This window comes from Zophobas morio, unplaced genomic scaffold, assembly GCF_036711695.1.
Source record: "Zophobas morio isolate AGI-343-1 ecotype UQ-CSIRO unplaced genomic scaffold, CSIRO_AGI_Zmor_V1 ptg000014l, whole genome shotgun sequence".
Classification (NCBI taxonomy): Eukaryota; Metazoa; Arthropoda; class Insecta; order Coleoptera; family Tenebrionidae; genus Zophobas; species Zophobas morio.
Window position 1 is genome coordinate 23,456,052 of NW_026972119.1, and position 27,078 is coordinate 23,483,129.

General features: G+C 30.5%; 1 protein-coding gene across 9 annotated transcripts in view; it reads right to left on the reverse strand.

The window, feature by feature from the left end:
* LOC135128667 (diacylglycerol kinase theta) overlaps positions 1-27,078 on the reverse strand; it is a 79,337-nt gene that overhangs the window by 32,631 nt on the left and 19,628 nt on the right. For 7 of the 9 annotated variants that reach the window (XM_064055656.1, XM_064055654.1, XM_064055653.1 and 4 more), the window contains exons 2-5: positions 2,415-2,494; positions 2,258-2,360; positions 1,976-2,196; positions 1,750-1,921 (exon numbers count right to left, since the gene is read on the reverse strand). In XM_064055656.1, coding sequence (XP_063911726.1) covers positions 1,750-1,921; positions 1,976-2,196; positions 2,258-2,360; positions 2,415-2,494 — 576 coding nt within the window. The remainder of the gene's footprint in view (positions 1-1,749; positions 1,922-1,975; positions 2,197-2,257; positions 2,361-2,414; positions 2,495-27,078) is intronic. The other 2 variants (XM_064055657.1, XM_064055651.1) reach the window with 1 other exon arrangement.

Sequence of the window (27,078 nt, forward strand, 5' to 3'; positions counted from 1 at the left end):
CACTTTCAATATTTCGAGTTTTAGTTTCTGTTTTTCAGTATTTCGCTTCTTCAAGTTTTCAATTTTTAATTTTAGAATCTTTTAATTTTGCGATGTTTCAATGTAACACTTTCATTTTTTTTTAAACCTTTGATTTTTCAATTCCTAGATTTTTCAATTTTTAGTTTTCAGTTTTATAATTTTGTAATTTTTTTAATTTCCAATCACTGGATTTTCTAGTTTCCCGATTTTAAATTTTTCATTTTTCAAATTTTCAGTTTTTCGATTTTCTAATTATTCCCCTTTTGGATTTTACTAATCGCCAATTTTTTGTTATTTATTTTAAATTCAATTTTTGGATTTTTGATTTTTTTAATTTTTCGATTTTGCAATTTCTCAGTTTTTGAATAATCCTTAAATTTTTTGATTTTTATTTTGTAATTTTTGATTTCGTAATTATTAGACGTTTTGTTTTCCAATTTTTCAATTTTTAAATTCTTCGATTTTGCAATTTCTCAATTTTAAATTTCCCAATTTTTCAATAATCCTTAAATTTTTTGATTTTTATTTTGTACTTTTTAATTTCGCAATTTTTCAAATATTAGACGTTTTGTTTTCATTTTTTCAATTTTCAAATTCTTCGATTTTTCGATTTTTAATTTTTCCATTTTCCGGTTTTTCGAAAATTCCATTTTTCGATTTTTCACTTTATTCATTTTTGTTTTGCAACTTTGGGATTTTGCAATTTTTAGATATTTTAAATTTTCGTTTTTTCAGTTTTTCGATTTCTTGAATTTTCAGTTTTACAATTTTGCAATGTTTCAATTTCCCAACTACACAATTTTTCAGTTTCTCTATTTTTAATTTTTCAATTTTTCGACTTTTACATTTTCATTTTTCCAAAATGCCCATTGTTCAATTTTTCAGTTTTTCGATTTTCCAATTATTCCCCTTTTGGATTTTTCAGCTTTTCGTTTTTTTAGAATTCTTGGATTTTGCAATTTTTGTAGGAGTATATTTTAAATTTCCGTTTTTTCAATTTCCCGATTTTACTAATCGCCAATTTTTTGTTTTTAATTTTAAATTTTTCGATTTTTCGATTTCTTGTATTTTCAGTTTCTCTGTTTTTATGGTAATTTAATGATATATTTCTGAATACAATGACCTTGGAAGATATAACCGGCAGGAACTGTATACGTGGTGCTTTAGCCACTAATAACATAACCTAGCATTTTATTGGCTATTATTTTCAAGGACATTTTCAATAGTGCCAGTTACATAGGTAATGAATTTTTGAGGTTGGCAGAATCAATCAATTGGAAAATAAAATAAGAGAAGCTTGATGTTTAATGTTTATTCTGTTTCCAGTTCTGTTGAGTTCATTATCGTGAATCACCTTCTTTTCCTATTGTAATGTTCTGGTAAATTAGAAAATCAAAATTAACATCGAGGGTTGGTACTAACTGACAATCAACTGTCATTGCAGTAGTGCCAATCTATTTCTTGCATTGGAATGTCTAGTTATAAGCAGGGTTATTATTATTTGACCAACATAACCTCGACGGTTCCATATTTAAATTTTAAAGAGTACTGTCCAACTCACGAGAGAACAGGATGCCATATCTGTACCAAAAATAAAACCCTTTTCTCGTGATTGCACTCAAACTCAACAACCTTGACACCAGCAGAATTCGGGTGTGAGAATCCGGCCGTTGTCGCACGATTACCAACAAAGGTACAACACCTAGTTAGTAATAAAGCAACACTTACGGCATGAATACTCACGAGACATGGTATCTTTGCGCCGAACTTGAACTCCGATGATGGCCTCCATGGGTACTTCGGTTCTTGGAATGCTGACGGCATGCGGTGGCAGATAGATGGGTTCCAGCACCCCGAAAGTACATTCTGATGTTATGTTGACGTGGCAGGCGGCGTGACACTGGAAGGGGGTGGTTGAGGGTCTACGTGGTGGTACTGATATGGTGGTACTTACGGTCATACCGCACCACTCGCACCGGTATCCCGACAAGCATTCCGTCGTCCAGCAGGTCTTCTTGCAGAGTGCGCACTTTGAGTTGCTTGGAAGATTACCTTCCCGCCAGTGGTGTTGATGGTGTACGTTTGACAGTTGCTTTCCCGGAAGATATGTAGCGTTTTCCTTGCAATCGGCAACAGCGAAATCCTGACATTCGGTGTGTACGTAGTACTCGCATACTGGAAAAGAGTAGATGGTGTAGTTTAGTCTGGATCTAGTAGTGTCAAGTAAAGTACTTACTTTCACAATGGATGGAGACGCTATCATCTAACCTTTTCCTACACACATTACAAAATTTTCGTTTATGGTGGAACGGTTCTGACCAACAGTGGGCTACCGGATTCTGGAAAGCAGGAATAGTTAATGACGGAGTACTGAAAATGGGGGTGGTACTCACCTTAATAAGGCTGGCGGCGATGCTGGAACACGGGGACACCACAGTTTTTAGGCAGCGATCATGCACTACGAAGTTGCAAACTGGAAAAAAAACAAGAGTCACTTTCATATAATAAAAAAATTGGTCGAAGGTTATTTCGAAAGAACTTTCCTCGCCCCTGAAGTACAGCCCAATATATCCCGTTTCTTTAAAAAATTACTTATCAAATTTGATTTTGCGTTTTTTTTTATTAACTATATATATCTAAAAATCTGTGGCGTAAAATGAAATATTACAGCAGATAAGTCGACCAATTGAAAAACGGAAACAACGGAATGTCGATAAATCCAAAAATCGAGAAACCAAAGAAGTTTAAAAATCGAAAAAATTGAAAACCAGAGAAGTCGAAAATTCAAAAGATCGAGAAAATGAAACAAAAAGAAACGAAAAATCAAAAAATCGAGAAAATGAAACAAAAAGAAACGAAAAATCTACAATTTAAAATTTTGAAATATTGAAAAATGCAGCAATTGAAACATTACCAAAATTGAAATGTTGAAAAATTGAGAAACTGGAAACTTTGAAAAATGAGAAATCAAAAAATCGAAAAGTCAAAAAAACTGAAATATGTATTGAAAAAATAAAAAATCGAAAAATCGGAAAATCGAAAGTGTCGAAAAATCGAAAACCCGAGAAACTGAAAAATCGAGACATGGAAAAACTGGAAATGGCAAAATTTAAAAAATGGAAAAGTCAAAAAATTAAAAGATCGAGAAATTGAAAAACAGAAAAATAGAAGAACTACAAGATTGAAAAATCTGAAATTTAAAACAATCGAAAAATTGTAAAATGCAGAAACTGAAAAATCCCAAAACCGAAATGTCGAAAAATTGAGAAATCAAAAACTGAAATATCGACACATCAAAAAACAGAAAAGCGACAAATCGAAAAGCCGAAAAATCGACACAGAAAACTTTGAAAATCGGGAAATTGAACGTTGAAAGCTCGAAAAACTGAAAAATAAAGATTTAAAATATTAAAAAGCAAAAATTGATAATTCTAAAACATAAAAATTCGAAATACTAAAAATAGAAAAAACGAAGAAATTGAAAAATTGTAAAATCGAGGAAATGAAATATTAAAATATCGAAAAATTGAAGAATCGAGAAATCAAAATTAGAAAATTCAAAATCTAAAATTTAAAAAATCTAAAAACTGAAAAATCGATGCATTAAAAAATTGAAAATCGAAGAAAATTGAAAAAATCGAAAGATCAAAAAATGAGAAATCAAGAAATGGGAAAATGAAAAAATCGAAAAATTGCAAAAACATAAACGCCAAAAATTAAAAAATTGGAAAACTGAAATACTGGAAAATTGAGAAATTCCAATATAAAAAAATCGAAAAATTTAAAAAATCGAAAATCTGAAAAACGAAAGAGAGAAATTGGGAAATCGAATCATCAAAAGCTCGAGAAATCGAAAAATCGAACAGTTGAGAAATCGAGAAGTCGAAAAGTCTAAAAATCGAAAATTCGAAAGGTCGAAAAATCGAAACTAGAGAATAGAAAATTAAACTATTGAAAAGATGTATCGGAAAATTGAAAAACTGAAATAAAAAAAATCGGGAAATCACAAATTTGAAAGAATGAATTGAAAAATTGATAAATTAATAAATCGAAAAACTGGGAAAAAATCGAAAATCGAGAAATCGAAAATTTAGAAACGCCAAAAGTTAAAATAATCGAAAAATTGAAAAATCGAAAAACCGAAAAACAAATAAACGAGAACCCGGTAAACCGAAAAATCTGCAATTTAAAAAAATCGAGAAATTGTGAAATCGAGAAATTGAAAAATCCCAAAATCGAAAGTCCAAAAATTGGGAAATCGAAAAATCGAAAAGTGATAACAACACAAAAAATGGAAAAATCGGGAAACTGAATAACTGAAAGCTCGAAAAAGTGAAAAATAGAAAAATTCAGAAACCGAAAAATCTAAAACCGAGAGGTCGAAAAATCGAAAAATCGAAACATTGAAACATAAAAAAGAACTGAAATATTAAAATATTGAAAAATGGAAAAATCTGGAAATGGAAGCATCAAAAAATAGAAAAATTTAAAAATCGCAAGATCTAAAGTTTAAAAAATCAAAAAATTGAGAAATCCAAAATCTTAAAAAACGAAAAATCGAAAAATGTAAAATTTCAAAAATCGAAAACTGTAAAATGGAGAAATAAAAATTCCCAAAACCGAAATGTCGAAAAATTGGGAAATTGAAAAATCAATACATTGAAAAATTAGAAAACCAAAAAATCGAAAAACCGAGAAATCAAAAAAGCGAGACATTGAAAAATTGAAAAACCGGGAAATTAAACACTGAAAGCTCGAAAACCTGAAAATTGGAACAATTTTAAGACCGAAAAAATTTGAAAAATTGAAATATCAAAGATTCTAAAAACAATAGAAAAATTGAAAAACCGAAAAATCTAAAACCGAGAAGTTGAAACCTAAAATCGAAAAATTGAAATATAAATTGAAAAATCTAAAATGTAAAAATTCGAAAAATAGAAAAATAGAAAAATCAAAGAACTGAAAAATTGAAAAATCGAGAAAATGATAAATTAAAATATCGAAAAATTGAAAAATCTTGAATATGATAAAAACTGAAAACATCCAAAAATTGAAAAACCGAGAAAATGTTATTTTAAAATATCGAAAAATGGAAAAATAGGGAAATCAAAGCATCAAAATATGAAAAATTTAATAATTTAAAATGGAAAAAATCAAAAAGCTAAAAATTGAAAAAGAATTTCAAAAATCTGGAATTTAAAAAAATCGATCAAAACCGAAATGTCAAAGGGTTGGAAAATCGAAAAATTGAAATATCGATACAACGAAAAATGTGAAAATCGAAAAATCGAAAAGCCGAAAAATCGAGTCATAGAAAAATTGAAAAATTAGGCAATTGAACATTGAAAGCTCAAACATTTGAAAAATAAAAATTTTAAAAATTGAAGAATTGAGAAATCCAAAAACTTGAAAAACGAGAAATCGAAAAATATAAAATTTCAAAAATCGAAAAACCGTAAAATGGAGAAATTGAAAATTTTCAAAACCGTTTTTCAAAAAAGTTTAACATCTAAAATTTAAAAAATCTAAAAACTGAAAAATCGATAATCGAAAAATTCAAAAATCGGGAAGTCGAAAAACGAGACCATCGAAAAGTCGAGAAGTCGAGAAATGGGAAAATATAAAAAAAGAAAACAGAAACGCCAAAAATAAAAAAATTGGAAACTTGAAATTTCGGAAAATTGAGAAATTGCAAATAAAAAATCGAAAAACTGAAGGAATGAAAATAGAGAAATCGGGAAATCGAATCATCAAAATGTCGAGAAATCGAAAAGTCTAAAAATCTGGAAATCAAAAAGTCTAAAAATCGAAAAGTTGACAAATCGAAAAACTGATTCGTAGAAATTGGAGAATAGAAAATTGAACTACTGAAAAATCTTAGAAGTAATATATCCGAAAATTGAGAAATTGAAATATAAAAAAATCGAGAAATCGAAAATTTGAAAAATTGAGAATCGAAAAATTGAAAATCGGGAAACTGAAAAATTAAAAAACCTGAAAAAATTGATAAATTAATAAATAGAAAAATCGAAAAATTGGAAAATGGCAACATCGAAAAGTCTAAAAATCGGGAAATGAGAAATTGGAAAACTGAAATACCGGAAAATTGTGAAATTGCAACATAAAAAAATAAAATTATGTAAATATAAAAATTTGTGAATTGAAAAACTGAAAAACCGAAAAATAGGGAAATCGGATCATCAAAAGTCGAGAAATCGAAAAATCGAATATGTAGTTGAAAAATCGAGAAAACGAAAAGTCTAAAAACCGATTAATTGAAATTGAAGAACAGAAAATTGGACAATTGAGGAATTGAAAATCGGGAACCTGAAAAATTGGAAAATCGATAATCGAAACATCGAAAAGTCGAAAAATTGAAAAATGAGAAAATCAAAAAATTTTAAAATCGATTAATCGAGAAATCGAAAATTTAGAAACGCCAAAAATTAAAAAGTTGGAAAATTGAAAAATTAAAAAAATTGGAAAATCGAAAAATTGAAATATCGTTAAACTGAAAAATTGAAAAACTGGAAAATCGAAAATAAAATTGAAAAACTGAAAGGTCGAAAAATCGGAAAACTGAACAGCTGAAAAATCGAAAAGTCGAAAAATCTAATAACCGAATTATTGAAAAATTCCAAAACTGAAATGGTGAAAAATTGAAAAATCGAAGGTAAGCTGAAGAAACGAAAAATTGAAAAATCCCGAAACTTAACAAATCGGAAAGTCGAAAGACCAAAAATTCCATTAATCGAGAAATTGAGAAATCGAAAAATCGAAAACTTAGAAATCTCAAAGATTGAAAAACCTAAAATATTTATAATTGAAAAATTATAATATCGAAAAATTGAAAAATCGAGAAATCGAAACATCAAAAAATACCAAAAAAATCGTAAAAAAGAAATACCGGAAAAATGAGGATTTAAAATATAAAAAATCGAGAAATCAAAAATTTGAAAAACCGAGAAATTGAAAAATTGGAAAATCCCAAAACAAAAATATCGAAAAATTGAAAATCGAGAAACTGAAAAATCCCAAACTGAAATATCGGAAAATTGAGTAATTGAAATAAATAATGGAAAAATTCAAAAACTGAAAATCGATACACAATGAAAAATTGAAAAACTGAAAAATAGAAAAAATGGAAACGTCGAAAAATCGAAAATTTAGAAACGCCAAAAACTAAAAAAATTGGCAAATCAGAAAATTGAGATATTGAAATATAAAAAATATTTGAAAAATCGAGAAATACATCGAAAAACTGAGTACATAATCGAAAAATTGGGAAATCAAAAGTTGAAAAAACGAAAAACTAAAAAATTGAGAAGCCAAAAATTTAAAAAATGGAGAAATCGAAAAATTGTTCTATAAAAATTTAAATAAAATTTACTATTTTAAAATTTGAAGATGATGTTCCATTGTTGGATTTGACAACGGGAGACCTATTATTTCGTCCTCTACAAGTCATAAAACGTAGAGAAAACGACTAAGGGATGAAGTTCACAGACCTAACAAACTTTCTTTCGGTAATTTTCGAAAGTGGTCAAAAGGGGATCGAAATTTCCATTTGGGGAGAAAACTTGACAGACCAACCGCTCGAAATCCCCTAAATTCACTGAAAAGTCCCCAGAATTGTATCCCAGTTTTCGTCGACAAGGTTCGAAGGCGCGGCTAATGTTGTTATTGTTAAATGACGTCACGGCCCGCCTAAGCCCGTTAAACCGATATTTCGGCGATCCTGTAGTACGCGTTTTCGAGAGGTGTGAGCTGCCGAAGCCGCTTCCAAATCCCACTGACGTCATATGAATGACGTAGCAGCTTGCACAAGATTTGCAAATAAATCAATACATGGGACCTTTCCAGTTGGTATAGCAGGCGAGTGTGGCGAACGCCGATAAAACGAAAAACTGTATCAGGCGATTACAGGGGATAGATAAGGGCGGCGCGTTATTAATAGATCCGAAATGAAAATAAACCACCTGTATAATGTCGCGTTAATAGCAGGTGAAGTGCGCGCTGATAGCCCATATTATGTCGAAACATTGGTAAAAAGCTTATTGACAAGATTTATTCACTTCCGACCACAATCTGCATTGCAGATAAGCAAGAGGGTGCTTCTTCGGGGGAAAAAGTCCGATCGGTTCGGGAATTTCATCGGGTCCACCTGGACTCGTGGAACTAGAGCAGAACGCAAACCATAATCCATATATCGTGGGTGTTATATAATTAATGGATATTTCTTGATAAAAATAAATGCGACCCTGAATACAACAGCAGCAGTCCGTGAAGAGATGTAAACATATACACACAAGTATATCAGAACTGACGTCAACAATCACCTCGTACCCAATATGCGCTTGTGCAATGGTTTGTTCTTCTACCATGTGTAATCAGTCGATCTAGCACTATCGCCGGAATACACGTAAATGCCACACTCGAAAAATAAATCACCAATGCCAAAATTATCGACCGAGTTTACGGAATCGAAGTACAATCGCCTTTGACTATTTTTAGGACCTGGAAACGGAATACAGTTTCCGGCAATTTTTCCGTAAACTTAGCACGTGCAAATCCTTGCGATTACGCGCTATTTTGGCGGCGACAAAGGGTACTTGAAGCCACATGTATCTTCATCATCATCATCATCATCATACAGAAGTTATTTCTAGATTACCTTGTTTTATTTTTGGAAAATATAAATAGAAACGTATAATGTTCTTTTTATTAGATATTAAACAGGATATAATACAGTCAACATAAAAACGAAATAAAATGTAAAGGATATAATAATTTAAACTATGTTAATTTTACTAAACGAACATTTTACTCAGCATAAATGAACTAAGTAAATAAACGTGGGGCTGAATTATGGCAGGAAAATGAATGATTTTCACTAAGATTATCGTAGGTTGCAGTTATAATTTTCTTTAGTCACATAAATAAGTAAAACTGGAGAGTTATTCGTTCGAGGCTTTTCTTGGAACGACTGGATTTACACAAGTTTCTGGTCGTTCCGGGTTTTCTCGGAACGGCTCAGATGCTGTTTGTTTTGATCAACACGAGGAACTAAAGACATTTGTCAAAATAGAAAAAGAAGCTTTATCAAAAAAACATTGATGACATCATAATTTTTGCAAATTTGACATACAATTTTTTTGACATATGTCAAAAGATAGAGAGAAAAATAAAAAGCTGTAGAATTTTAACACTGATTGATATTTAATTTTTAAGTATACAGTGGTAATAAGGTCCCATTTAAAAAAAAAAAACTCAATTCAGGTTTCACATAACTCGCAGAATATGAATATGCAGGTTTCCCATTCTAAATAGTGTCATTTCAAGACTGTCCTCCTTTATTCTTAGTTACAAATGTTGGTAATATACTAATTATGCCAGTAGTACTGACATTGGTTTAAAAATGACAAAATATTAAGTACAATTAATATCGTTATTCATTCCTCTGGAAACTTGATGACACCAAATTAAAAAAAAAATAATTAATTTTTATTGGAAAACACGAGCCATGAGAAGTTCTACTTTTATTTTAAAGAGTAAAAAAATCATATTAATATCCCTTCTAAGAAAAGAGAAGGTGGGTGGGCGGGGCTAGTACCTGCTAATATAAGACTGATTTTGGCAAATGAGTTTCTTATAAGAAAATAGAAGGCGGGTGGGTGAGGTTAATGCCTGCTAATCTAAGATCGATTTTGGCAAATGACAAACCCTCTAAAAAAATAGTGGGCGGGTGGGACTAGTACCCGCTAAAATCAGTTTTGTCTTAGCATTTACTAGGCCCGCCCACCCACCCTCTCTTTTCTTACAGGGTTTCTCATTTGCCAAAATCAGTTTTACCTTGTCACATACTAGGCCCGCCCACCCACCCTCTCTTTTCTTAGAGGGTTTCTCATTTGCCAAAATCAGTCTTACCTTGGCAGGTACTTGGCCCGCCCACCCACCCTCTCTTTTCTTAGAAGGTTTCTCATTTGCCAAAATCAGTTTTACCTAGCCAGATACTAGGCCCGCCCACCCACCCTCTCTTTTCTTAGAGGGTTTCTCATTTGCCAAAATCAGCCTTACCTTGGCAGGTACTTGGCCCACCCACCCACCCTCCATTTTCTTAGAGGGTTTTTCATTTGCCAAAATCAGTTTTATCTTAGCAGGTACTAGCTAGGACAATTTTGGATTGAATTTTTTGAAATTTTTAAAAATTCCGATATTCCATCGAAGTGAATTAATTAACTAAGGTTAAAGTCATCGAAGAAATGAGGCCGGAAGTGACTTTTGTGGCCCGAAATCTAGAAGAAAATGTTTTTCGTTAACTTTCGAAAATGTCAAAAATTGACCGAAATTTGAAGAAAAAATGTCATTTTCAAAAAAGTTGTTTAAAAATTGTGAAAAAATTCAGGGACGTAGAACTCGACAAGCTGATTCTAAAAATATAGCGTGTTGTTGGTCACGGGGCAACATTTTCGAAAAAATCGGTACGAAATGAAAATTTTTGAAGATTTCTAAAATGTCGATATTTCAACGGTCGATTCCGGAAAAACGGTTGCAGTTATCAAAGAAACGAGGCCGGAAGTGAATTCTAGAGCTCGAAATCTACAAGAAAATGTGTTTAGTTAAGTTTCGAAAATGTCAAAATTTGGCCGAAATTTGAAGAAGGGGGGACCATTGGAAAATTTTCACTTTTAAAAAAGTTGTCTAAAAATTGTGAAAAAATTCAGGTACGTAGGTCTCGACATGCTGATTCTAAAAATATAGCGTGTTGATGGTCACGGAGCGACATTTTCGAAAAAATCGGTACGAAATGCGAATTTTTGAAGATTTCTAAAATTGTCGATATTTCAACGGTCGATTCCGGAAAAACGGTTGCAGTTATCAAAGAAACGATGCCGGAAGTGAGTTCTAGAGCTCGAAATCTACAAGAAAATGTCTTTAGTTAAGTTTCGAAAATGTCTAAATTTGGCCGAAATTTGAAGAAAGGGGGAAAAATTTCACTTTCAAAAAAGTTGTCTAAAAATTCTGAAAAAATTCAGGGACGTAGATCTCGGGAAGCTGATTACAAAAATATAGCGTGTTGATGGTCACGGGGCAACATTTTCGAAAAAATCGGTAGGAAACGCGAATTTTTGACAATTTCTAAAAATTTGTATATTTCAATGGTCGATTCCGGCACGACGGTTGCAGTTATCGAAGAAACGAGGCCGGAAGTGAATTTTAGAGCTTAAAATCTACAAGAAAATGTGTTTAGTTAAGTTTCGAAAATGTCAAAAATTGGCCGAAATTTGAAGAAGCGGGGTACATTGGAAAATTTTCACTTTTAAAAAAGTTGTCTAAAAATTGTGAAAAAATTCGGGTACGTAGATCTCGACATGCTGATTCCAAAAATATAGTGTGTTGATGGTCACGGAGTAACATTTTCGAAAGATTTGGTTAGAAACGCGAATTTTTGGCGATTTCTAAAAATTTCGATATTTCATCGGTCGATTCCGGAAAAACGGTTGCAGTTATCAAAGACACGATGCCGGAAGTGAGTTCTAGAGCTCGAAATCTACCAGAAAATGTGTTTGGCTAAGTTTCGAAAATGTCAAAATTTGGCCGAAATTTGAAGAAGGGGGGACCATTGGAAAATTTTCACTTTTAAAAAAGTTGTCTAAAAATTGTGAAAAAATTCAGGGACGTAGATCTCGGGATGGTGATTACAAAAATATAGCGTGTTGATGGTCACGGGGCAACATTTTCAAAAAAATCGGTACGAAATGAAAATTTTTGAAAATTTCTAAAATTTTCGAGATTTCAACGGTCGATTCCGGAAAAAACGGTTGTATTTATCAAAGAAACGATGCTGAAAGTGAGTTCTAGAGCTCGAAATCTACAAGAAAATGTGTTTAGTTAAGTTTCGAAAATGTCAAAATTTGGCCGAAATTTGAAGAAGGGGGGACCATTGAAAAATTTTCACTTTTACAAAAGTTGTCTAAAAATTGCGAAAAAATTCAGGGATGTAGATCTCGACATGCTGATTCTAAAAATATAGCGTGTTGGTGGTCACGGAGCAACATTTTCGAAAAAATCAGTACGAAATGCGAATTTTTGACAATTTATAAAAATTACGATATTTCAACGGACGATTCCGGAAAAACGGTTGCATTTGTCAAAGAAACGATGCCGGAAGTGAGTTCTAGAGCTCGAAATCTACAAGAAAATGTGTTTAGTTAAGTTTCAAAAATGTCAAAATTTGGCCGAAATTTGACATTGAAAATTTTTCACTTTTAAAAAAGTTGTCTAAAAATTGCGAAAAAATTCAGGGACGTAGATCTCGACATGCTGATTCTAAAAATATAGCGTGTTGATGGTCACGGAGCAACAGTTTCGAAAAAATCGGTACGAAATGCGAATTTTTGACAATTTTTAAAAATTTCGATATTTCAAAGGTCGATTTCGGAAAAACGGTTGCAGTTATAAAAGAAACGATGTCGGAAGTGAGTTCTAGAGCTCGAAATCAACAACAAAATGTGTTTAGTTAAGTTTCGAAAATGTCAAATTTTGGCCGAAATTTGAAGAAGGGGGGACCATTGAAAAATTTTCACTTTTAAAAAAGTTGTCTAAAAATTGCGAAAAAATTCAGGGACGTAGATCTCGACATGCTGATTCTAAAAATATAGCGTGTTGATGGTCACGGAGCAACAGTTTCGAAAAAATCGGTACGAAATGCGAATTTTTGACAATTTCTAAAAATTTCGATATTTCAACGGAGGATTCTGGAAAAACGGTAGCAGTTATCAAAGAAACGATGTCGGAAGTGAGTTCTAGAGCTCGAAATCAACAACAAAATGTGTTTAGTTAAGTTTCGAAAATGTCAAATTTTGGCCGAAATTTGAAGAAGGGGGGACCATTGAAAAATTTTCACTTTTAAAAAAGTTGTCTAAAAATTGCGAAAAAATTCAGGGACGTAGATCTCGACATGCTGATTCTAAAAATATAGCGTGTTGATGGTCACGGAGCAACAGTTTCGAAAAAATCGGTACGAAATTCGAATTTTTGGCAATTTCTAAAAATTTCGATATTTCAAAGGTCGATTTCTGAAAAACGGTTGCAGTTATCAAAGAAACGATGCCGGAAGTGAGTTCTAGACCTCGAAATCTACAAGAAAATGTGTTTAGGTAAGTTTCGAAAATGTTAAAATTTGGACAAAATTTGAAGAACGGGGGACCATTGGAAAATTTTCACTTTTAAAAAAGTTGTCTAAAAGTTGCGAAAAAATTCAGGGACGTAGATCTCGACATGCTGATTCTAAAAATATAACGTGTTGATGGTCACGGAGCAACAGTTTCGAAAAAATCGGTACGAAATGCGAATTTTTGACAATTTCTAAAAATTTCGATATTTCAAAGGTCGATTTCGGAAAAACGGTTGCAGTTATAAAAGAAACGATGCCGGAAGTGAATTCTAGAGCTCGAAATCTATAAGAAAATGTGTTTAGTTAAGTTTCGAAAATGTCAAAATTTGGCCGAAATTTGAAGAAGGGGGGACCATTGGAAAATTTTCACTTTTAAAAAAGTTGTCTAAAAATTATGAAAAAATTCAGGGACGTAGATCTCGACATGCTAATTCTAAAAATATAGCGTGTTGTTGGTCACGGGGCAACATTTTCGAAAAAATCGGTACGAAATGAAAATTTTTGAAGATTTCTAAAATTGTCGAGATTTCAACGGTCGATTCCGGAAAAACGGTTGCACTTATCAAAGAAACGATGCCGGAACTGAGTTCTCGAGCTCGAAATCTACAAGAAAATGTGTTTAGTTAAGTTTCGAAAATGTCAAAATTTGGCCGAAATTTGAAGAAGGGGAAAATTGGAAAATTCGCACTTTTAAAAAAGTTGTCTAAAAATAATGAAAAAATTCAGGGACGTAGATCTCGAAATGCTGTTTTTAAAAATATAGCGTGTTGATGGTCACGGAGCAACATTTTCGAAAAAATCGATACGAAATGCGAATTTTTGACAATTTCTAAAAATTTCAATATTTCAATGATCGATTCCGGAAAAACGGTTGCAGTTATCAAAGAAACGATGCCGGAAGTGAGTTCTAGAGCTCGAAATTTACAAGAAAATGTGTTTAGTTAAGTTTCGAAAATGTCAAAATTTGGCCGAAATTTGAAGAAGAGGGGACCATTGGAAAATTTTCACTTTTAAAAAAGTTGTCTAAAAATTGTGAAAAAATTCAGGTACGTAGGTCTCGACATGCTGATTCTAAAAATATAGCGTGTTGTTGGTCACGCAGCAAAACTTTCGAAAAAATCGGTACGAAATGCGAATTTTTGACGATTTCTAAAAATTTCGATGTTTCAACGGTGAGTTCTAGAGCTCGAAATCTACAAGAAAATGTGTTTAGTTAAGTTTCGAAAATGTCAAAAATTGGCCGAAATTTGAACAAGGGGGAACCCATTGGAAAATTTTCACTGTTAAAAAAGTTATCCTAAAATTGTGAAAAAATTGAGTTTTGCACGATAGTGCACTAACTTTTTAAACTTTCGACGCAAAAGGTAAAAAGGGCATGATAACGTCGATGGTTTTAGTTGACATTTTAATCATTTTGTCCATGTATATGTTACGCGAATTTGAACCAAAATGCCTCCTTCATGGTGTTCGGATTTTTATGAAAGTCAGTCAATTAAACTGTAAAATGTTATACAATTTTGATTTTTTTCCCCAAAAATCTGGACCAATAGATAAAAACACAAGACGGATTGAAAATCGATAAGTGTAGGAGTATCTTATTTTGTTAAATTTTAGTAACATAAACGATCTTCCTAATGCAGATATAAAATTTAACAACAATCAGTCCAGACAGACGGCAGACAGACAGACAGACAGATGGAAACGGGATAGCTATTTTTTCGTATTCTTGGGGCCATGAAACGTCGAGAAAACTTGTATTACAATACTTCCTTAGCATGCGTTCAGAGAGTAAAAATCATCTGAGATTAAAAATTTTATAAAATTTACTCCTAAATAGTATTTACTGGACAAAATTATGAGGTGGGATGATTAGACAAATTTTGGTTAGCGTTTTACAATATACTCGATAGTCCTAACACCCATCTAAAATTTGATAACAATCAGTCAAGTAGTTTCGGAGATTAACTGTCTAATAAAAATCGATATTGACAACAGACAGACTACTCCTGTCAAGGACTCACGAAACGTTGACAAAACATGAAAGTAGCCATTCGCCATTCTGTGGTTATTACAAAAAAAGAAAAATAAATCAAAGATAAAACAAGAAAACTAAAATAAAATTTGAATCGAGATCTTGGGGTATTCTAGACAACACCCTCAAAATTGCGTAGAACTGATTTAAAAAGTTGGAAAATGTATAAAAACTACAACGTGGTCAACAAGTACTGTTTCAGTTGGTATCAACGCATTTTGCTTAAAATTGGTAGACCTGTCACTCTATAGCACTTCCGTTGTCAAAACTGACATGGTTTTTATTATGTTGGCAGTACTTTTTAAACAAAAATGTGAACTTTTCTTGCGTTTATGTTGGCATAATGGAAGTAACTGTGTGACAAATAACGGGTGTTCGATTCAAAAAGTCATCAAGTTGGTGTTGCTTTTTTGATAGAAGAAACGTGGACAAAAACGCATGTGTCTTATAAATTCATACCGCTCTATACAGTTGACATTTCCGCGTTGTTCACAACGTTTACAAAAAATCAAAGCCAACTTCATGACTTTTTTAATTGAACACCCGATGTGTCAATCGTGACATGCGATAAACTTAGGTTATGTTTTGGAAACATTTTGCAAATTAAAAATGTTAACAATGTGTCAATCTTGACAGCTGATTATTTATTTCAGTTTATTTTCGGGGATAAATTGTAAATTCTGGTAACTTTTTTGACAGGAAGTGTTTTGGGTCGCTGTGTTGGCATTTCTGATCTATCTGAGAATGCAAAAGTCACTGATGCCACTCGGCTGTCAAAAAAAAGTTCAAAAATTGTGTGTGATTTTTGTTGTGCTCGTCATTTCGGGTAAGTTCCCAACCCGGTTCAAAACCTCTCCCAACTGCCACCAGTTAACCTGCACCTCAATAACCTCCCCACAATTCCCACCGCCACTCAAAATTCCCCATTCCCACCCAGCCCACCGCCACCATCTCCCACCCGCCTCCCTCAAAAATAGGTCAGCAGCCTAAGACCCGCTCCGTACGCGTTAAGGATGTGCATTACCCCACAGCCGAATTAATCCCCAAAAAGTAGGTTATCGTCCCGGAAATATCCCGATAAGCAGTTGTCGCGGAAGCCGCCTCGGTTTCGGCTCCGGTCAGCGTTGCGTTTTTCGTCTAGTGTTTACGCAAAGACGCCGCCCCCGCCGCCCGGAATGCGGCGGATGCCGCCCCCCGCTAATAAAGGCCAGTTAGCGTGCATACATGTCATCCTCTTGTCCGCATATCCGCGCTCCGATGTTTACTACATACTTAGCCAGATGAGAGGTGCTATCTCTCGTACCGGACACGACGGCGGGCGGCGGTGGCGGTTGCGGAGAGGTATTGATCCGGAGGCTGCACCGAGACGCCTCTACACGCATCGTTATCGCACACTCCGCGAAAATTCACCCGCACATTTCGACTCTTTGCTTGTTTACCATCCGCATACGCACACCAGGAGGACGGTGCTCAGGAGGTACCGCGGCGGCGGGTCGTGGGGGCGAACGCCCCGAAACAACAAAGCGCGCCGGTTGGGCCCGGAATAAATACTTTTCAATTCAACGGCCACTTTTTCGGGACAATCGCGTGGGCGATAATGTCAGCAACAATGCGGTGGAAGTTGAATTTAACGGTAAATTAAACCGTGCGAGAAAGTTTATTTAATGACGTTGTCGAATTTTTGGTGGGGGTGATCTGATAACAAACGTTGAAAACAGTCGTTGAATAAAAAAAACACGATTTTTGCGTTTGTGCATTTTTTTTTTCAATTTTTGGACAACCAGTAGCTTTTCATTTTGTTTTTTCAGTTTTTCGATTTGTAATTTTTCCAGTTTTAAAGTATAAAGTTTTCAGTTTTACAGTTTTCCAACTTTTTAGTTTTTCAGTTTTTCGACTTGCAATTTTTTGTTTCGTTTTTTATTTTCTAGATTTTTTTAATTATTCGATTTTTCAATGTTGGATTTTATAATTTTAGTTTTCCAGTTTTAATTTTTTCAGATTCTTATTTCTTCAATTTTTCAGTTTGCGATTTTTCAATTTTTCATTTTTTTGTTTCTTAAATTTAAAGTTTTATAATTTTTCGATTTTTCAGTGTTCCGCTTTTATAATTATTTGTTTTTTCAATTTGTTTTCTTAGTTTTCAATTTTTCGATTTTCTAACGTTCGATTTTCTAATTCTCTAAATATGTATAAAATAATAATTATATTATAATAAGTTATAAAATATTTCACTTTTTCAACGTTACGATTTTAGAATATTTCCATTTTTGAATTATTGGATTCTAAGCTTTTTCATTTATTCATCTTTTCAATTTTTCGATTCTTCAATTTTTCATTTCTTCAAATTTTCGATTTGCAATTTTTCATTCCGGTTTTTTAGTTGCTTGATTTTTCAATGTTCTGATTTTATAATTTTTTGTTTTTGGATTTCTTCAATTTTTCGTTTCTTCAATTTTTCGATTTGCGATTTTCCAGTTTTTGATTTTTGTTTGTTCTTCAATTTTACGAAACTCAACTTTTTGAGTTTTAATTTTTAATGTTTTCAGTTTTTCGATTTTCCAATTTTTGGATTTCCTAATTTTTAGATTTTGCAATTTTTCGATTTTTCAGTTTTTCATTTCTTCCATGTGAAAATGTTCAATTTTTGGATTTTTCAATTTTGCGACTTACAATTTTTCGGTTTTCAATTTTTGGATTTTCCAATTTTTAAATTTTTAAATTTTTCCTTTCTTTAATTTTTGATTTGCAATTTTTCTAATTTTCGTTTTGAATATGTACATATTAATAATTATACTTGTTAAAATTTTTTATTTTTTCAATTTTAGGATTTTAGAATTTTTTCATTTTTCGATTATTGGATTTTAAGGCTTTTTCTTTAATTCAACTTTTCAATTTCTGGATTTTTCAATTTTTTATTTCTCTAAATTTTCGATTTGCAATTTTTCGTTTCGGTTTTCGTTCGCTTTTTTTTAGTTTTTCAATGTTCGGATTTGGTAGTTTTTTGTTTTTCCATTTTCAATTTTTTTCAATTTTTCAATTTTCCGATTTTTGGATATTCCGATTTTTCAATTTTTCATGTTTTTAATTTTTTAATTTGCAGGTTTTTGTTTGGGTTTTTCATTTTCTCTATATTACAATTATTTGTTTTTTCAATTTCAGTTTTCTCAGTTTTCAATTTATCGATTTGTTAACTTTAGATTTACTAATTCTTCGTTTTTTCAATTTTGGATTTTTCAGTTTCATGATTTTTCAATTTTTCGTTTGTTCATTTCTGATTTGCAGTTTTTCCAGTTTCCATTTTAAATATGTATGAAATAATAATAATTATAATAAGTTATAAATATTTCACTTTTTCAATTTTCCGCTTTTAGAATGTTTCCTTTTTCGAATTATTGGATTCTAAACTTTTTCGTTTATTCAACTTTTCAATTTTTCGACTCTTCAATTTTTCATTTCTTCAAATTTTCAATTTCCAATTTTTCGATTCGGTTTTTTAGTTGCTTTGTTTTTACAGTTTTTCGATTTTTCAATGTTCTGATTTTATAATTTTTTGTTTTTGGATTTCTTCAATTTTTCGATTTGCGATTTTCCAGTTTTTGATTTTTTTTTGTTCTTCAATTTTACGAAACTCAACTTTTTGAGTTTTAATTTTTAATTTTTTCAGTTTTTCGGTTTTTCAAAGGTCTGATTTTATAATTTTTGAATTTTTCGACTTGCAATTTTTCGGTTTTCAATTTTTCGATTTTCCAACTTTTAAATTTTTGAATTATTCCTTTCTTGAATTTTTGATTTGCAATTTTTTTAATTTTCCTTTTGAATATGTAATAATTGTTATACTTCTTAAAATTTTTAATTTTTTCAATTTTACGATTTTAGAACTTTTTCATTTGTTCAATTATTGGATTTTAAGGCTTTTTCATTTATTCATTATTCATTTCTCCAAATTTTCGATTTGCAATTTTTCGTTTCGGTTTTCGTTTGCTTTATTTTTTACAGTTTCTCAATGTTCGGATTTTGTAGTTTTTTCTTTTTCCAATTTCAATTTTTTTCAATTTTTCAATTTTCCGATTTTTGGATATTCCGATTTTTCAATTTTTCTTGTTTATAATTTATTAATTTGCAGTTTTTTGTTTGGGTTTTTCATTTTCTCTATATTAACAATTTCTCTTTTTTCAATGTGAAATTTTTTAATTTTTGGATTTTTAATTTTTCAACATGCAATTTTTCGGTTTTCAATTTTTTGCCTTTTCCAATTTTTAAATTTTTGAATTTTTCGTTCCTTAAATTTTTGATTTGCAATTTTTCTAATTTTCCTTATGAATATGTAACAATATCTAATTATAATTTAAACAATTTTTCAGTTTTTCAATTTTACGATTTTAGAGTTTTTTCATTTTTCAATTATTGATTTTAAAGCATTTATTCAACTTTTCAAATTCTGGATTTTTCGATTTTTTATTTCATCAAATTTTCGATTTGCAATTTTTCGTTTGGGTTTTTTATTTACTCTATATTTTCAAGTTTTCTAATTTCAGTCTGAAATTTTAACAATTTTTGGATTTTTCAGTTTTTCAGTTTTCAATTTTCCAACTTTAAATTTTTGAATTTTTCGTTTTTGAATTTGTGATTTGCAATTCTTCTAGTTTTCCTTTTGAATATGTAATAATGACTTTTAAAATTTTTCACTTTTTCAATTTTTACGATTTTAGAATTTTTTCAATTGTCAATTATTGATTTTAAAGCTTTTTCACTTATTCAACTTTTCAATTCCTGGATTTTTCAATTTTTTATTTCTCCAAATTTTCGGTTTGGAATTATTCGTTTCGGATTTTTATTTGCTCCTTTTATATAATTTTTCAATGTTCGGATTTTACAGTTTTTTGTTTTTACAATTTCAATTTTTTTTAATTTTTCAATTTTCCGATTTTTGGATTTTTGGATTTTTCAATTTTTCATGTCTTCAATTTTTGAATTTTTGATTTGCAATTCTTTTAGTTTTCCTTTTGAATATGTAATCATAATTTAAAAAATTATTCACTTTTTCAATTTTACGATTTTAGATATTTTTCAATTATTGATTTTAACGCTTTCTTATTTATTGAACTTTTCAATTTCTGGATTTTTCAATTTTTTATTTCTCCACATTTTCGATTTGCAGTTTTTCGTTTCGGTTTTTTATTTGTTTTTTTTATAATTCTTTAATGGATTTTATAGTTCTTAGTTTTTCCAATTACAGTTTTTAAAATTTTTCAATCGTCCGATTTTTAAATGTTTCACGTTTTCAATTTATCACTGCAATTTTTTGTTTGGGTTTTTATTTTCCCTATATTTTCAATTTTTCTTTTTCCAGTGTGAAATTTTTCAATTTTTGGACTTTTCGGTTTTCATTTTTTCGATTTTCCAGCTATTAAATTTGTGAATTTTTCGTTTCTTGAATTTTTGATTTGCGATTTTTCTAATTTTTCTTTTGAATATGTAATCATAATTTTTTCATTTTTCAATTATTGATTTTAAAACATTTATACAATTTTTCAATTCTTGATTTCATCAAATTTTCGATTTGCAATTTTTCGTTTTGGTTGTTTATTTGCTCTTTTTTACTATTTTTGAATCGTCCGATTTTTCAATTTTTCATGTCTTCAATTTATCGATTTGCAATTGTTTGTTTGGGTTTTTTAGTTTCTCTATATTTTCAAGTTTTCTATTTTCAATCTGAAATTTTAATCAATTTTTGGATTTTTCAGTTTTTCGGTTTTCAATTTTTCGATTTTCCAACTTTGAATTTTTGAATTTTTCGTTTTTGAATTTTTGAGTTGCAATTCTAGTTTTCCTTTTGAATATGTAATAATAATTTTTAAAATTTTCACTTTTCCAATTTTACGATTTTAGAATTTTTTCTTTTGTCAATTATTAATTTTAAAGCTTTTTCATTTATTCAACTTTTCATTTCCTGGATTTTTCAATTTTTTATTTCTTAAAATTTTCGATTTGGAATTATTCTTCGGATTTTTATTTGCTCTTTTTTACAATTTTTCAATGTTCGGATTTTACAGTTTTTTGTTTTTCCAATTTTATTTTTTTTTAATTTTTCAATTCTCCGATTTTTGGATTTTTCGATTTTCCAATTCTTCATGTCTCCAATTTATCGATTTGCAATTTTTTGTTCGGGTTTTTTATTTTCTCTATATTTTCAAGTTTTCTATTTTCAGTCTGAAATTTTAATCAAGTTTTGGATTTTTCAGTTTTTCGGTTTTCAATTTTTCGATTTTCCAACTTTGAATTTTTGAATTTTTCGTTTTTGAATTTTTGAGTTGCAATTCTTCTAGTTTTCCTTTTGAATATGTAATAATAATTTTTTTAATTTTTCCCTTTTTCAATTTTACGATTTTAGAATTTTTTCATTTGGCAATTATATAATAACAATATTTGGATTTTTATTTGCTCTTTTTTACAATTTTTCAATATTCGGATTTTACAGTTTTTTGTTTTTCCAATTTCAATTTTTTTTTATTTTGCTATTTTTCGATTTTTGGATTTTTCGATTTTTCAATTCTTCGTGTCTTCAATTTATCGATTTGCAATTTTTTGTTTGGGTTTTTTATTTTCTCTATATTTTCAGTCTGAAATTTTAATCAACTTTTGGATTTTCAGTTTTTCGGTTTTCAATTTTTCGATTTTCCAATTCGTGTAGTTTTCCTTTTGAATATGTAATAATATTTTTAAAAATTTTTCACTTTTTCAATTTTACGATTTTAGAATTTTTTCATTTGTCAATTATTGATTTTAAAAGCTTTTTGATTTATTCAACTTTTCAATTCCTGGATTTTTCAATTTTTTATTTCTCAAAATTTTCGATTTGGAATTATTCGTTTCGGATTTTTATTTGCCCTTTTTACAATTTTTGAATATTCGGATTTTACAGTTTTTTGTTTCTCCAATTTAAATTTTTTTTTAATTTTTCAATTTTCCGATTTTTGGATTTTTCGATTTTTCAATTTTTCATGTCTTCAATTTATCGATTTGCAATTTTTTGTTTGGGTTTTTTATTTTCTCTATATCTTCAAGTTTTCTATTTTCAGTCTGAAATTTTAATCAATTTTTGGATTTTTCCGTTTTTCGGTTTTCAATTTTTCGATTTTCCAGCTTTAAATTTTTGAATTTTTCGTTTTTGAATTTTTGATTTACAATTCTTTTAGTTTTCCTTTTGAATATGTAATCATAATTTTAAAAATTTTTCACTTTTTCAATTTTACGATTTTAGAATTTTTTCATTTGCCGATTATTGATTTTAAAGCTTTTTCATTTATTCAACTTTTCAATTTCTGAATTCTTCAATTTTTTATTTCTCCAAATTTTCGACTTGCAATTTTTGGTTTGAGTTTTTCAGTTGTCTTATTTTTCACAATTTTTCAATCTTCGGATTTTAAATTTTTTTTCATTTCAATTTTTAAAACATTTTTCCGTTCTTCATTTTTTTTTTATTTTTTATGTCTTCAATTTTTTGATTCGCAATTAGTTCGGGTTTTCTATTTTCTCCATATTTTGAATTTTTCTTTTTTCAATGTCAGTTTTTCAGTTTATCGGTTTTCAATTTTTCCAATTTTAGTTTGTTTAATTTTTCTACTTTTCATTTTAATATGTAATATTTATTATAATCAAAAAAATCACTTTTTCAATTTTACGGGTTTAGAATTTTGCCATTTTTCAGTTATTGGATTTTAAAGCTTCTTCATTTAATCGATTTTTAATTTTTCATTTTTTCCATATTTAATTTTTCAATTTTTCGATCTTTCAGTGTTAAAAAAACTGCTACAGTTTTTCGACTTTACAAATATGACGATTCTATAATCTATTGATTTAATTTTTGTGTTTTCTAATTTTTCGATTCATTTTTTTTTTTAAAGTTTCTCGATTTTTAGTTTTTCCGTATTTCAACTTTTCGTTTTTTCAGTTCTCAATTTACAATTTTTCGATTTTGCAATTTTTCGGTTTTTGTTTCTCAAGAACTCGAAAAAAAAATGGAAAAATTTCAAAATTGTAAAACTGAAATATCTAAAATGAAAACTTTGAAAAATCTAAAAACTGGAAATTAGGAAATTGAAAAATTGAACAAACGAAAAATACAAAAATCGAAAGATTAAAAATTGGGGAACTTAACATTATGTACTGTAAAATCGTAGTATTGAAAATTAAAGAAATTGGAAAATCGGATAACTGGAAATCCAAAAATTGCTAATTGAAAAACTAAAAAATTGAGAAACAAACTAAACGAAGGTGAAAACTTGTGTTATGAAATCACGAAAATGAAAATTGAAAAATCGGGAAAATGAAAAATAAAACGTAAGAACTTGAAAAATTGAGGAAACGAAAAACTGAAAAATTAAAAATTGAGAAATTGAAAAATTAAAAAAATTAAAGTTGGAAATGGATAAAGTGTGAAACGAAAGGAACTGAAGAAACGAAAAATTGTGATATGAACTCGAGAAATTGAAAATTAAAAATTCCGACAAATGAAAAATAAAAATCAAGACCTTCAAAAATTGAGGAAACGAAAAACTGAAAAATCGAAAAAAGAAAAACTGTAATATCCAAAAAGTGGAAAAATTTGGAAGTTGAGAAATTGATAAATTGAGAAATGAAAGAAAATGAACAACGAAAAATTGTGATATCAAAAATTTGTAAAATCCAAGAAAAAGGAAAAACAGAAAATTGGTCGAAGGTTAAGTATGTATATCCCAATTTTTCGAAAAATATATATTATATATATATATATTTGTGCAAGGACACGCATATCAACTTGGATAGATGCAGTGTAATACTAATAATCACAGTACTATATTTCCAAATTTTCGGGAAAATGGAGTAAGTCGTTCTTGATTTTTTTAATAAAATAAACTGTCTCAATCATAAATTTTTTTGAGTCACTTTGTATAAATAATCCTAAAAACTGTGATTACATTGATAAATCACAAGTATATAGTCATGATATTTTGCACATTTTAGATTGGATTTATTAGGTGACATTTTTAGATGACGTCATCAATTTTTTGGAGGGGATAAACGAATAAATTTTGATTAACGATTTACCACCTTAAAACGTGTGCAAGATTTAAAAGCTTACGCTCAGGAAGTAAAAATATTTAATAATTTTTTAGATGACGTCATCGACTTTCCGGAGGAGTCGCACAAAGAACTTTCAATGATCGATCACTACTAGACAGATAGACACAAAAGCCAGAAAACCTTTTCCACCTTTTGGTCGGGGCCGGCCCTGCCGCCCGCCGCCGTTCTCCTCCAATTAACGGCCCCCGGCCTCCCTTGTTCGGCGTGCACCATCTGCCTCGTGCTTGACTTTCCCGGAAACGTTTACGACATTTAAAAGTTTATGCAATGCCGCATCTGCATCGTTATTCCGGGCAGAGCGCACCTGTGCACGTCCGCCGGAGCCCGAACTGCCGGAGCCGAGACCTTGCCGGAGCAGAGGCGATATTTATTCGGCATCGGGCGGGCGCGCTGCAGGTGTGGGAGTCGTGCTAGTGAAGAAGCTACGGTTTCTTTGACCTTTCCGCAGGACTATAAATAATGGAGCTTTAGCCGCGCACAATGGGAACGGCGCTGACATATTCCGCTGCGATATCGCGTTCCTATATACCTGGATGTTTATAATAAGTCAACTTACGGTAACTAATACAATTGCTCCGCCGTGAATAGAGATCTCCCAAGGGGAGATAAACGGAACTTCAATGGCAAGGCCGAGTCTGAATGGAAAACTAGTTATGGCTGGGGAAGAGTGGCCCGATTTAGGACGACCGACGCGAAATCGAGTGCAGGTTTGACGGTTGAGGCGCGGCTCGAGAGAGACAAACTAGAGTGTATTATGACGTTTTTAAGAGTTGGACACGAAATGACAGCTTCAATATCAAAATAATTTAAGTTATTCCGACTTTAAAAATTCGGAAAGTTTAAAAACCTTATTGCTCTAAAATAGTTCAAAAACCCTGGAAGTTTTGGATACTCTACGAACAGTAACAATTCCAGGAAGTCGGAAAAATCTTGAAATTTTGTAACTTTTAGAAACGGAAAAACTCTAGAAACTCTCTAAAAAATATAAGGTTATAGCTTCTATAAAAAAAAATAGAATTCCTGGAGACTCTAAACTCTAGAAACTTTCAAAATTTGCAGGGTCAACTAATAAACTAAAAATGTTCAAACTTTGGACAGTAGGAAACTCTGAAAACTTTATGAGCTTTTGAAAGTCTAGAATCTGTAGAATCTTTGAAATTCAGTATAGAGAGAAACACTTTCAGCAATTTGGCGAACTTTGGGAACTTTAGAACCCGTAGAATCTTGCAAAATTTTCAGAATTCAAAAGACTATCAAAATGATGGTATGCTGGAGGTTTTTGAGATTATATCAGTTCTAGAAGCTTCAGAAACTTTATGAATTGTGAAAATTCTAGAACTCTTAAATACTGGAAACTTTAGAAAATCTAAAATTTTTTGATCCCTTTAAATAAATTATAGAATCTTTGAAAACCGTGCAGTTTGTTCGAACTTTACAAATTCTATGAAGTCGAGAAATTATAGAAATTCTTAATGGTCAAAAAATCCTGGAAGCTCTGGATATCCTCACATAATTTTGTAAACTATAAGATAAAAAACTCTAGAATCCCTGGAGATTTTGAAAAATTGGTAAACTCTAAAAATGTTAAAATTCTCCAACCTCTGAAAACTGTCAAAATTTGCAGGTTCAACTAAACAACTAAAACCCTTGAAACTTTGGCCACTCTGGAAACTTTGTAAACTTTGTGAGTTTTAGAAAGTCTAGAAACTGTAGAAACTTCAAAAACTTAAATTCAGCATCTGTAGTATGTAAATCTAGAAACACCAAAAACTTCAGGCACCACAGAAACTCTAGAAAAGGTAGAAATTCTGGATATTCTAGATTCTGCAGAAATTCTGAAACACGAACAATTGGAATCTCTTTGGACCCAGGAGAGCTTTAGAAACTTTGGAAACTGTAGAAACTTTAAACACATTGAGAATTCTCGAGACTCTCAAAAAACTGGAAGAACAGTAAAAATTCTAGGAAGTCGGGAAAATCTGGAAATTTTGTAAACTCTAAAATAAGAACATGGAAACTCTCCAGTCAAAAACTATAAGTAGGCCTTATAAGTTTATAAAAAATTCTAGAGTTCCTGAAGATTCTGGAAAATTTGCGAATTCTAAAAATATTAATGCTCTCGAAACTCTGGAAATTTCAAGCTCAACACTGGAAACTTTGCGAATTTCTTAAGTTTTGTAACGTAATTTTTTTAAATTCTTTGTAATGCCACACTACGGCAAATTTAAAAACTCTTGAAACTTTGGCCATTCTGGAAACATTGCGAATTTTTGAAAGTCTAGAAATTCTAGAAATTTCAGAATCTAGAGACATCAAAATTGAAAAATCGAAAAATCTTGATTTTTCGATTTTTCATGTCTTTAGTTTATCGATTTGCAATTTTTCGTTTGGTTTTTTTATTTTCTGTATATTTTCAATGCTTTTTTTTCAATGTGAAATTTTTCAATTTTTGAATTTTTCGGTTTTCAATTATTCATTTTAAAGCTCTTCAATTCAACTTTTCAATTTCTGGATTTTGCAATTTTTTATTTCTCCAAATTTTCGATTTGCGATTTTTCGTTTTGTATTTGCTTTTTTACAATTTTCAATTCTCGGATTTGGATTTTTCCATTTTTCAATTTTTCATGTCATCAATTTATCGATTTGCAATTTTTTGTTTTGGTTTTTTATTTTCTCTATAGGTATTTTCAATTTTTCGACTTGCATTTTTTTGGCTTTCAATTAT